At 34.1% G+C, this 13,677-nt stretch overlaps 1 protein-coding gene across 23 annotated transcripts in view; it reads left to right on the plus strand.

Moving 5' to 3' along the window:
* The window catches only part of LOC103567621 (phospholipid-transporting ATPase ABCA3-like), a 223,642-nt gene that overhangs the window by 123,793 nt on the left and 86,172 nt on the right, over window positions 1–13,677 (plus strand). For 16 of the 23 annotated variants that reach the window (XM_070568409.1, XM_070568408.1, XM_070568419.1 and 13 more), the window contains one exon: window positions 3,958–4,056. The exons of the other annotated variants lie outside the window; for them this stretch is intronic. In XM_070568409.1, coding sequence (XP_070424510.1) covers window positions 3,958–4,056 — 99 coding nt within the window. The remainder of the gene's footprint in view (window positions 1–3,957; window positions 4,057–13,677) is intronic. 23 annotated transcript variants of the gene reach the window in all.

Genomic DNA, 13,677 nt, shown 5'->3' on the forward strand with positions numbered 1-13,677 from the left:
AGGATTGCCTCATAAGTTCAAGTTCATTCAAGGCTTGTTCGATCTTTTTCTTTCCGTTTTTTTTTTTTTCTTTTTTGGAAGGAGGTTTGCAACCTAGTGGCTATGTAGCTTCCTAGTGTTAATAAGGGATAAGTAATGGTAAGATGTTTGTAGGGTGCAAATTTTATGTATGGTGAGTGAAGTCCAGGGAAATATTAAGATGATGAAAGAAAAACATAGTTTAAATGGCAACTCTTGGAGCAAGGATGACAAGGACACAGAGGAAACAGAGATTTTGATCTCAGTAGTTAGCCAAATTAATCATAGAGGGGAGATGCACAGATGGTAATTCTGCCTGGGATTCCCATCCAAGCTAGGAGAAATGGAAACTAAGGGAACTCATCATTGACCTTCAGGGAGTGTGCCATTTTCACTGTCTTGTCTGAAGTTATTACTACCTAGATATCCCATAGATGCAAGGTGGCTGCCGTATACTATAGGAGATGAAGGACTTGTAGGACATCGTTCTATATTTCCATCTAATATAGAGTTCCTGGATAGAATGAAGGAAATAAGACACAAGAGTCAAGCAACCAAGATTCTAGTAAATGAAGAGATATGAAAATAAATAATTGTTTCCTAGAAGAGGAATAAAAGGAAGAAGAAATGCTCCATGTGGGCTATATTCATTTGAAGAGTAAATATGAACCTTCTTGAGAAGAAGGAGCATGGAACAGTATTGAGACAGCTGGGGTGAACCTCGACCCTAGTCATGATGGGAGAGTCAGGGAAATGAAAGAAACTACAGCTGGACATCAATTACATGAACAATCCTTCAACAGAGTTAGAAGACAGATGTTTTGGTGGGTACTTTTAGCACAGTATGGTAATTATAAATCTGGAAGTGCAGAGTGTCTCTGAAAGAAGCACATTAGAGAAGCTGCTTAAACTTATCACAACATCTGCCCATCCCATATCATACGTATACAAATGACATTGTCAGAAGAAACCAAGAATAATGAATATATCATTAATATTAAGGCTAAAATAGGAAATGTAAGGATTTAGAAATAGGTATTATTTTCATCACTCTTCCTATTAAATATTTTGGACATGGAAGATAGAAGAGGAATCTCTGAGAAATGAACAACTAGTCACACAGATTAATATCAGCATATTAGATGTGGATTTCTGGGCCACGGACAGTGGATCTAGCACAGCATAGGATGCAAATCATGAAGTTGGGGAAGAATATGTTTCTTCAGAATAAAATTTTCTTTAACAAGATAATTTTAAAGCAACTATTGAAAGAGAGAGAGAAAAACAACCAGAATAAAATTTCCATAGCCCATTTAACTCACACAATAGTTCCCTATGGTAGGAAAAGAATAAAAATGACAAGGAGTTTTGGTTATTTCCAAGACTTTGATAGCTTAATTAATCATTCATTTGCTTGGTGCTTGGCACAGCTCTAAATGCTTTACACATGTGTATTTACATGAAAAAACAATGAAGAGGAGAAAAAAAGTATTGAAGAAACAATACTTTTAACCCCACATATCTATATTCTAATCTATAGAATGTGGTTAATAAAAGTGAACTTGAGGTTTTTAAGCAAAATTGTAAGCTGGTTCTTTGATAAGACCAATGCATTTCAGTAAAAAAGTCAGTCATACTGATCAGAAAGACAAAGAGAAAAGACTCAAATTACCTATATTTGGAATGAGTGAGATAATATCACTATATGTTCTACAGACAATATATTAAAAGAATAATAGAAGAATATTGTAAACAACTCTCTGCCAATAGATTTGACACCTTAGACAAAATGGAAAAAAAATCTCTGAAAGACACAAATTACCAAAACTGACTCAAGAAGAAATATCTAACTTGAAAAGTTCTTTATATATTAAGTTGAATTTGTACTTTAAAACATTCCCACAGAGAAAACTCCAGGACCAGATGGCTTCACTGATGATTTCTACCAAACACTTAAGAAAAAATACCATTCCTGCATAAACTTTTCTAGAAAATAAGAGAAAAGAGAACATTTCCCAACTGTTTTTATAAGGCCAGTATTACCCTAATACCAAAATCAGTCAAAAACATTACAAGAATAATCTTATTATGATTATACAATAATCCGTAACAGAATATATGGAATCTTGAATATAGGTGAAAATCAGGTGCAGGAGGGATCCTATTGAGAAGATTCAAACAGAGGAGGAAAATGACCTTAAGATACGTGAAGAGTTGTCATAGGAAGAAGGGTCAGATTGAACTGAGGGGTAAGGGTAGAACCAATAATCAAAGCTAAGTAAAGTTAGATGGAAATGGAATTCAGCCTGGAATATGGAGGGAGTTTAGAAGATTAAGAGTTTTGAGTTCACCATCTCTGAGCGTTATCACCGTAGGCTTGATAGACCCTCACTGGGAATGAGAGATGACTTCTAAGAAGTAGATAGGTTTCTGGAGAAGGTCTTTTGAATCTAAAGCAGTGTTAATTCTTTTTGGTAAAACTATTCTTTAGAATCCTTGATGTAACTACACCACAATTAGCAAAATTTCCATACGACTCACATAGCTATTTGATTAAATCTTTCTCTCTCAGTGCCCAGCTTCTACTTCACTACCTCCATTTTCTATCATTTAGTGACTTATACCTCGAGTAATTTGAGGACTATTTTGCATTTGATGTAGGAAGCACATGTGAATAAATTAACTTTTATTAACTTGCTATAGTCATTAACAGTTATAGAAAATAAATAATTTTTTAGAAGAACTAAAGAATTTGTATCAAAGATAAAGTTACAGTGGGGAGAACTTTGCTAAGGCAAATGTATCTTCCTTATTTCTATTTGTTTCACAATAAGCATTACAGTGAATAATGATCTACTAAACATTTTTCCCATGGCTAACCAGAAATTATTATGGAACAAAATGATATTGAAAATTCATCTAACAAAATGAACAAACAACCTAATTCAAAAATGAGCAAAGGACTTGAATAGACATTTCTCCTAAGAGGATGTACAAATTGCCAATAAGCACATGAAAAGATACTCAACGTCACTACTCTTTAGGGAAATGCAAATCAAAAACACAAAAAATAACAAAGGTTGGTAAGGATGTAGAGAAATTGGAACGCTGTGCATTGCTATCATGAATGTAAAATGGTGCATCTGCTGTAGAAAACAGTATGACAGTTCCTCAAAAAGTTAAACATGCAATTACCATATGATCCAGCAATTCCACTTCTAGGTATATATCCAAAATAATTGAGAGCAGGAACTTGAACAGATATTTGTACACCAATGTACATAGCAGCGTTATTCACAAAATCCAAAAGGTGGAAACAACCCAAATGTCCATTGGCAAATGATGGATGAGCAATATATTCTATATCCAATACAATGAGTATTATTCATCCTTAAAAAGAAATGAAAGTCTGATACATACTACAACATGTATGAACCTAGAAAGAATTATGTTAAACGAAATAAGCCAAACACAAAAGGACAAATATTGTATGATTCCAATTTATATGAGGCACATAGAATAGGCATATTCATAGAGACAGAAAGTAAAAGTGAAGTTGAGGGAAGGGAGGAAGAGAGAATTATTGTTTAATGAGTACAGAGTTTTAGTTTGGGATCATCAAAAAATTCTGGAAATGGATGGTGGTGATGGTTGCACAATGTTGTGAATGTGCTTAATGCTGCTTAACTTGTACTCTTAAAATAAAATGATAAATTTAGTGTTTTATGTATTTTACCACAATTTTTAAAAGTTTAAGAAAACAGTAGGGAAGAATAGAATTGGAAATAAAATTAAGTATTAAATGGGGGAAAAAAGTAAATGCTCATATTTTTCAAAAATTCCATTCACTAGAAAATAAAATGAGGTAAAAGAAAAGAAAAGAAAATGGACCTAGGCTAGTTCTGGTACTTTCTTTTCCTCTTCCTCCTCTCCTTCCAGGTTTGAAGCTCTGTTTAATGATCTGGAAAAGACACAAAAACAGCTGGGCATTGCCAGCTTTGGTGCTTCAATCACTACCATGGAAGAAGTCTTCCTTAAGTGAGTAATAATGACCTTAAAAAATAAAAACTTCCATCCCTAAAATCCTGCATCAGTTTGAGAGCAAATCTTATCCTCTTTGCATTGGAATAGAGTAATCACAGTTATGAATTTTTTCAAATATGTTAATTTTTTATGCTAATGTTTTTCCATATACTTATTCCATATACACACATTATATGTTCAGCTGAGAATATGTAAAGATTTTGAGTCTGGGCCTTGTTGCATGTGTGTGGGTTTTTTTGTGGTAGAAGGTTTAAGAGTTAGTCAAGAAAAAAGAAAGAATTAATATCTATGTCATCATAGGAAAAGTTCTAGTTCTAACTTGGAGTCTGTAATAGAAATTACTTTAAATTTTGGCCTAACAATGTTTCCATAATTTATTTAATTTGTATGTGGTTGGTTTCTTGCACTGTGAAAAAGTTCAGAATGAATATGACCAGGGAATTCAGGCTGTCACTAGTCAAAGTCAGACAGTAGCTATCAAAAGGTTTCACAAAATGCCCTTTTTCTGATAAGGTTATGACAGAGCTAGACTAGGCCTAGACTTCATTCTCTCAGACTTGGGATTTAAATGTTGTCAGTGTCTCAAAGTTAACTTTGGGTAATTTATTCACATGAGTTAAGTTCACAAAAGACTGAAGTATATAAATTTAAAAGCCACTCATTAATTTATAATAACAAGTAAATTATAATAAGAATAATTTCTAAAAATAAATGGCCTCTTGGCCCTTCAATCAAATGTTCTCGTCTGTCTCTAGGCAAGCTACATAGGGAGCAAAATTAAGAGAAAGTTACTTTGTAAGCATAACTAGGACAAGCTCCATAAGGGCAAGGGACTATGTCTGTTTTGTTCACTGACTATACTTGGGGCCTCAAACAATGTCTGTCACATAATAGATACTTAAGGGTGTTCCTGGATGAGTAAATGAATTAATTAATATTATTTAAAGCCATTATCTCCACAATACATGCTCTACCTGCCACTAGGAATTACAGGTTAAAACCTTGGACCGTGACACTTAGGCTGTCTCTCTTAGGGGTTATTGTCAATGTTTGCCACAGAGTCTCTTTCCTACCTTTTTTTTTTCATTGTTTGTTGTGGTAAAATACAAATAACATAAAGTTTACTATCTTGAACATTTTTTAGTGTACAGTTCAGTGGTATTAAATACTTTCATATTATTGTGTAACCCTCACCAATATCCATCCCCATAACTCTTTTCATCTTGTAAAACTGAAAATCTATACCTATTAAACAATAATTCCCCATTCCCCATACCCCCTCCCCCTGGCAACCACCATTTACACTTTCTGTCTTTATGATTTTTACTACAGCAAGTATAAATGGAATCATACAGCATTTGTCTTTTTGTCACTGGCTTATTTCACTTAGCTTAATGTCCTCAAAGTTCATCCATGTTGTAGCATATTGCAGAATTTTCTTCCTTTTTAAGTTTGAATAATATTCCATTGTATGTATGTGCCACGTTTGGCTCATCCATTCATCAATTGATGTACATTGGGTTGCTTCCATGTTTTAGCTGTTGTGAATAATACTGTGAACATGTGTGTACAAGCATCTCTTTGAGACCCTGCTTTCAATTCTTTTTAGAATATACCCAGAAGTAGAATTGCTGGATCATATGGTAATTCTATTTTTAATATTTGACAAATGCTATACTGTTTTCCACAGCAGTTGCACCATTTTACATTCCCACCAATGGTTCCAATTTCCACAAAGCTTCCAATTTCTCCACATCCTCACCAACACTTGTTATTTTCTATTTTTTAATAGTAACCATCTAATGGGTGTAAAGTGGTATCTCATTGTAGTTTTGATTTGCATTTGAGTAATGATTAGTGATGTTGAACATCTTTTCATGGACGTGTTGGCCGTTTGTATATCTTCTTTGGAGAAATGTCTATTCAAATTCTTTGCCCATTTTTCAGTCAGGTTGTTTGTTTTTTGTTGTTGAGTTTCAAGATTTCTTTAAATATTCTTGATATTAATTCCTTATCAGATATCTGATTGGAAAACATATTCTCCCTTTCCGTGGGTTTTGTTTTCACTCTGTGGATATAGTATCTGTTTTTTTTTTTCCTTTGGTGTGGAAGATTAGCCCTGAGCTAACGTCTGTGCCAATCTTACTCTATTTTGTATGTGGATCACCACCACAGCATGGCTGACGAATGGTGTAGGTCTGCACCCAGAAACCAAACCCACAAACCCCAGGCCACTGAAGCGGAGCATGCCAAACTTAACCACTATGCCATGGGACCAGCTCCTGGATAGTGTCTTTTGATGCACAAAAGTTTTTAATTTTCCTGAAGTCAAATTTGTCTATTTTTTCTTTTGTTACCTGTGCCTTTGGTATTGTATCCAAGAAATCATTGCCAAATCCAATGTCATGAAGCTTTTCTCTTATGTTTTCTTCTAAAGGTTTTATAATTTTAGGTCTTACATTTAGGTCTTTGCTCCATTTTGAGTCAGTCTTTACATGTGGTGTTAAGTAAGGGTGAAATTCATTCTTTCACATATGGATATCCAGTTTTTCAGCATCATTTGTCGAAAAGATTGCCCTTTCCACATTGAATGGTCTTGGCACCCTTGTGAAAATCACGGCCTTAAATGTGAGGGTTTATTTCTGGGTTATCTATTTTATTCCATTGGTCTATACGTCTATCTTTATGCCAATACCACAGCATTTTTTTTAAAAGATTGGCACCTGGGCTAACAACTGTTGCCAATCTTCCTTTTTTTTTTTTTTTTAAGGATTGGCACCTGGGCTAACAACTGTTGCCAATCTTTTTTTTTTCTGCTTTTTCTCCCCAAACCCCGCCCCCCCACCCCCCCCCCCCCCGTGCACAGTTGCATATCTTAGTTGCCGGTCCTTCTAGTTGTGGGATGTGGGATGCTGCCTCAACGTGGCCTGATGAGCAGTGCCATGTCTGCACCCAGGACCCGAACCCTGGGCTGCTGCAGTGGAGTGCGCAAACTTAACCACTCGGCCACAGAGCCGGCCCCCACACCATTTTGATTACTGTAGCTTTGTAGTAAGTTTTGAAATCAGGAAGTGTGAGTCCTCCAGTGTTGTTGTTCTTTTTCAAGATTGATTTGACCATTCAGAGTCCCTTGAGATGCCATATGAATTTTAGGATGGGTTTTTCTATTTCTACAAAAAACGTCATTGGGAATTTTATAGGGATCACATTGAATCTGTAGATTGCTTTGTGTCCTATTGACATTTTAACAATATTAAGTCATCCAATCCATGAATATGGGATGTGTTTCCATTTATTTATGACTTCTTTCATTTCCTTCAGCAATATTTTGCAGTTTTCATTGTATAAGTCTTTCACCTCCTTGGTTAAGTTAATTCCTAAGTAGAATTAATGTATTCTTTTTGATGCTATTGTAAATATAATTGTTTTTATAATTTCTTCTTCATATTGTTCATTGTTTATGTATAAAAATGCAACTGATTTTTGAGCGTTGACTTTGTATCTTGCTACCTTGCTGAATTCATTTTTTAGCTCTAACAGCTTTTTTGTGGACTCTTTAGGATTTTCTGCATATAAGATCATATCATCTGCAAACAGATAATTTTACTTCTTCCTTTCTCATTTGGGTGTCTTATATTTCTTTGTCTTGATTAGTTTTTCTGGCTAGAACTTCCAGTACTATGTTGGATAGAAGTAGTGAAAGCAGGCATCCTTGCCTTATTCCTGATATTAGAGAAAATCTTTCAGTCTTTCACCATTGAATATGGTGTTTCTGTGTATTTTTATATATGGCTTGTATTATATTCAAGTAATTTTCTTGTATTCCTATTTTTTGAGTGTTTTTATCACAGAAGGGGGTTGAATTTTGTCAAATGCTTTTTCTTCATCAGTTGAGATGATCATGTCATTTTCTCCCTTCCCTTTGTTGATGTGGTATATTACATTGATTAGTTTTAGCTTGTCAAACCATCCTTGCATTCCAGGAATACATCCCACTTGGTCATGGTATATAGTCCTTTTAGTATGCCACTGAATTGTTTGCTAGTATTTTGTTGAGGACTTTTGCATCAATGTTCATAAGGGATATTGATCTGTAGTTTTTGTCTTTGTCTGGCTTTGTTCTCATAGTTGGGGAGTGTTCCCTCCTCTTCAATTTTTTGAAAAAGCTTGAGAAGGTTGGTATTAGTTCTTCTTTAAATACTTGGTAGAATTCACCATTGAAGCCATCAGGTCTGAGACTTTTCTTTGTTGGAATATTTATTACTGATTCAATCTCCTTACTAGTTATACATCTATTCAGATTTTCTATTTCTTCGTGATTTAGTCTTGGTAGGTTTTGTGTTTCTAGGAATTAATTTCATCTAAGTTATCTAATTTTTGGCATAAATTGTTCCTAGTACTCATTTTTAATCTTTTTTATTTTTGTAAGATTGGTAATAATGTCCCCATTTTCATTTCTGATTATAGTGATATGAGTCTTCTCTCTTTTTTTCTTAGGTAACCTAGCTAAATTTTTGTCAATTTTCTTAATCTTTTTGAAGAAACAACATTTGGTTTCATTGATTTTTCTCTATTGTTTTTCCATTCTCTCTTTTGTTGATGTCTGCTCTAATCTTTATTATCTCATTGCTTCTGCTAGCATTGGATTTAGTTTGTGCTTCATTTTCTAGTTCCTTAGGTTGTAAAGTTAGATTGTTGATTTGAGATCTTTCTTCTTTTTTAATGTAAGTATTTCAGCAATAAATGTCCCCTTAGCACTGCTTTCTCTGTGTCCCTAAGTTTTGATATGTTGTGTTTTCATTTTCATTCATTTCTGAGTATTTTCTAATTTCCCTTGTGATTTCTTCTTTGATCCATTAGTTGTTTAAAACATATTCTTTAATTTCCACAATTTTGTGAATTTTCCAGTTTTAATTTTGTTATTGACTTCTAACTTCATCCTTTTGTGGTCAGAGAAGATACTTTATATGGTATCTGTCTTTTTAAATCTATTGAGACTTAAATTGTGGCCCAACATTTGGTGTATCCTGGAAAATGTCATGCATGCACTTGAGAAGAATGTGTATGTTGTTATTGTCAGGTAGAGTGTTCTGTACATGTCTGTTAGATCTAGTTGGTTTATTCTGTTGTTTACATTCTCTATTTCCTTACTTATCTTCTGTCTGGTTGTTCTGTTCATTATTGTGAGTGGAGTACTGAAGTCCCCAACTTTTATTGGGGAACCATCTATTTCTCCCTTATATTCTGTCAGTTTTTGCTTCATGTATTTTGATGGTCTGTAATTATGTGTGTAAATATTTATAATTATTACTTCTTCTTGCTGTATTGAACCTTTCATTAATATATAATGTCCTTCTTTGTCTTTAATAACCTTTTTTGATGTAAAGTTTATTTTGCCTGATATTAATATAACCACCCCTGCTCTCTTTTGGCACTATTTGGGTACTGTGTTTTCCTAGTTGGGTAATGTGTTTTTGTCCATTCTGCCATCTCTTTTGATTGAAAAGTTAATCAGTTTACATTTAAAGTAATTATGGATAAGAAGGGACTGCTTTTTTCATTATGCTATTTGTTATCTATGTGCCCTATAACATTGATTTTTTTCCATTTCCTGCATTACTGTCTTCTTTAGTGTTTAGTTGATTTTTTACAGTGAACTGTTTAAGTTCCTTTCTTATTTCCTGTTGTGTATATTCCATAGCTATATTCTTTGTGGTTACCATGGGGATTATATTCATATCCTAAAGTTATAACACTCTAGTTAGAATTTATACCAGCTTACCTTAAGCAACATCCAAAAATCCTGCTGCTTTATATCTCTGGCCCACCCTTTTAGGTTATTGATGTCACAAAATTACATCTTTATATGCTGCATGTCCAAAAACATAAACTGATAACTCTTTTAAATGCATTAGTCTGCTAAATTATGTCGAAGACAAGATTTGGAGTTACAAACCAGAGTTATGTAATACTGGTTTTTACACTAATTGTTTTTTTCCCCCTTTAAATGAACTAGTCTCTTAAATCATGTAGAAAACAAATAAAGAGTACAGTTACAAATCATTGTTACAGTAATACTAGCTTTAATAATTGCCTGTTTACTTTTATCATGCTCTTTATTTCTCCATATGACATTGCTGTACTGTCTAGAGTCACCTTTTTTTCACCTTGCAGGACTCTGAGCATTTATTGCAAGGCAATTCTAGTGGTAATAAACTCTTTCAGCTTTTGTTTATCTGGAAATGTCTTAATTTCTCCCTCACTTTTGAATAACGCTTTTGCTGGATATAAGATGTTGGTTGAAATCTTTTTTCTTTTAGCACTTTGACTATATCAGCCCACTGTCTTCTGGCCCCCCAAATTTTCTGATGAGAAATCTGCTTATAATCCTGTTAAGGATCCCTTGTATGTGATTATTCACTTCTCTCTTGTTTTCAAGACTTTGATGAAAGAAATTGAAGTAGACACCAACTAATGGAAAGATATCCTGTGTTCATGGATTGGAAGAATTAATATTGTTAAAATGTTCATGCTACCCAAATCCATCTATAGATTCAATGTAATCCCTATCAATTCCAATAGCAGAATTTGAAATTTTTGAATTTTTGGCAGAAATTGAAAAAACTCTAAACTCAGTGTGGGAGCTACAAAAGACCCTGAATAGCCAAAGCAATCCTGAGAAAAAAGAACAAAGCTGGAGGCATCACACTTCCTGATTTCAAACTATAATACAAAGTTACTGTAATCAAAACAGTAAGGTACTGGCATAAAAACAGACACATAAACCAATGGAACAAAGAAGAGAGCCAAGAAATAAACCCACACATTTACAGTAAACTGATCTTCAATAAAGGTGCCCAGAACACACAATGAAGAAAGGATAGTCTCTTCAATAAATGACGTTACGGGGGCTGGCTCCGTGGCCGAGTGGTTAAGTTCACGTGCTCCCGCTGCGGCGATCCAGGGTTTGGATCCTGGGCGCAGATATGGCACTGCTCGTCAGGCCATGTTGAGGCAGCATCCCACATCCCACAACTAGAAGGACCTGCAACTAAGATATACAACTGTGTACAGGGGGGTTTGGGAGATAAAGCAGAAAAAAAAAAGATTGGCAACAGTTGTTAGCCCAGGTGCCAAAATAAAATAAAATAAAATAAATAAATGACATTAGGAAAAGTGAACACCCTCATGCAAAAGAATGAAATTGGACCCTTATCTTACATCATACAGAAAGAATCAATTCAAAATAGATGAAAGACTTAAACATAATACCTGAAACTGTAAAACTTCTAGAAGAAAACATTGGAGAAAAACTCATTGACATTGATCTTGGCAATGATTTCTTGGATATGACACGAAAAGCACAGGCAACCAAAGCAAAATCAGACAAGTGAGACTGCATTAAACTAAAAAGCTTCTTCACAGCAAAGGAAACAATCAACTAAATGAAATTGGTACACCCATTATGGACAACAGCATGGAGACTCCTGAAAAAATTAAAAATAGGACTACCATATGATCCAGCAATCCCAGTCTGGGAACTGACAGATATCTGAACTTCAATGTTCATTGAAACATTATTTATAATAGCAAAAAAACATAGAAACAACCTAAATGTCCATCAACAGATAAGTGAATAAAGAAAATTTGGCATATACATACAGTGGAATATTATTCAGACTTAAAAAAGAGGGAAATTCTGCCATTTGCTACAATGTGGATGAACTTGGTAGACATTATGCTAAGTGAAATCAGCTAGACATAGAAGAACACACTACGTGATCTCACTTATATCAGAAGTATAAAATAGTCCCACTTATAGAAGCAGAGTAGAATAGTGGTTTCCAAGCCCTGGAAGGGAGGAAGGAATTGGGGAGATGTTGATCAAAGGGTACAGAATTTCACTTATGCAAGAGGAATAAGTCCTTGAGGTCTACTGTACAGCATAGTGCATATAGTTAACAATACTATATTTTATACTTAAATTTTTTAAGAGGGTAGATCTTATGTTAAATGTTCCTATCAAAAGAACAAAACACAAGAAGCAAGGGAACTTTTAGAAATGACGGTTAAGTTTAGGCCATTGTATATGGTGATGGTTTCATTGGTGTATACTTAAATTCAAACTTATCTAGATGTATACATTAAATATGTACAGCTTTTTTGGATGTCAGTTATACCTCAATAAAAAATTAAATAAAAAAATAAATAAGAGAAAACTCAGGAAGAAGGTAAGGTGGTGACTAGAGCATCATAATTTTTTCTTCTCAGCTTTATTGAGGTATAATTGACAATTAAAAGTTTTGTGTGTATATAAATATATAGGGTGTAAAATGTGATGATTTAATATATGTGTATGTTGTGGAATGATTACAATAATCAAGTTAACTAACACATCTGTCACCTCACATACTTACCTTTTCTGTGTGTGTGTGGTGATACACTTAAGATCTACTCTCTTAGCAACTTTCAAGTATATAATACAGTATTGTTAACTATAGTCACCATGCTGTACATTAGATTTCCAGAATTTATTCATCTTATAACTAAAAGTTTATACCTTTTCACCAACATCTTCCCATTGCCCCCATCCTCCAGCACCTGTAAATCACTATTCTACTCTAGTTCTATGAGTTCAACTTTTTTAGATTCCATGTATAAGATGAGGTACACAATAACAGCAGCTATGTGGGAGCATCAGAGGGAAGACAAAAAGAAAGAATCCCCACTTAGAGTGGAAAACTCTTCTGGTAGATCTGGGAACAATAGCTGAAACTGGGACTGGGTTCTCAGAAATAATTTGTGGTGAGAACAAGGAAGATATGGGAAAGTCAGAGGCTTCTGGGGGGAAGCTGACTCCTTAGACCATTGAAAATACTTACTGAAATACAGACCCTCATTTTGAGGGAAAACTGCAGAGAATAAGACACAAAGTAAGAACTCTGGAAATATAGGACTAAGATGGTTCACATAATAGTGTGGGAGGGAGTCACAGAAGGCAGATTTCTGAATGCATTAGAGAGCTCTCTACATTGACAGGCCATTGTTTTAAATAATTTATATTTAAGAAATCAAAAGGTGGCCCTGGAACTATAAAGTTAAGAAAACTCAACATTCCCCTCTCTTTACCGAGGAATATACATCTGAGAACGCAGGAAAAAAGCCCTCACTTAAACATGATCAACAGAGAAAGATTGTATTTGAACCCCAACAAAGACAGTGTGACAAAAGAGGAAAATGATAACTAATAACACATGCAAAAAATTAAAAAATATGACTACACAGCAATGGAAAACTATAATTTAATACTAAAAAAATACAAGCTAAGTTAGAGAAAAAAGAAATCATGAAAGAAAATTATAGTTAAATTATAAAAGCTCAGAGAAGTGATAGCTAGGAAGTAAGATGACGAAAACAGAACTGACAGTTTAGGAAAGAATTATAAATGAAACTAAAATACATATCAGAAATAAAGACTAAATTAGGAGAAACACAATAGCCAGTAGACAGCACAGAAAGCTCTATAAGAAAATACTGAAATAGAACAAACTCTAAAACTGTAATTCAAACATATTTCCTGAAATAAAACAAAAGTTTTAAAAAGAAAATCACGTG

The sequence above is a fragment of the Equus przewalskii genome, chromosome 12 (genome assembly GCF_037783145.1).
Source record: "Equus przewalskii isolate Varuska chromosome 12, EquPr2, whole genome shotgun sequence".
NCBI classification, from domain to species: domain Eukaryota; kingdom Metazoa; phylum Chordata; class Mammalia; order Perissodactyla; family Equidae; genus Equus; species Equus przewalskii.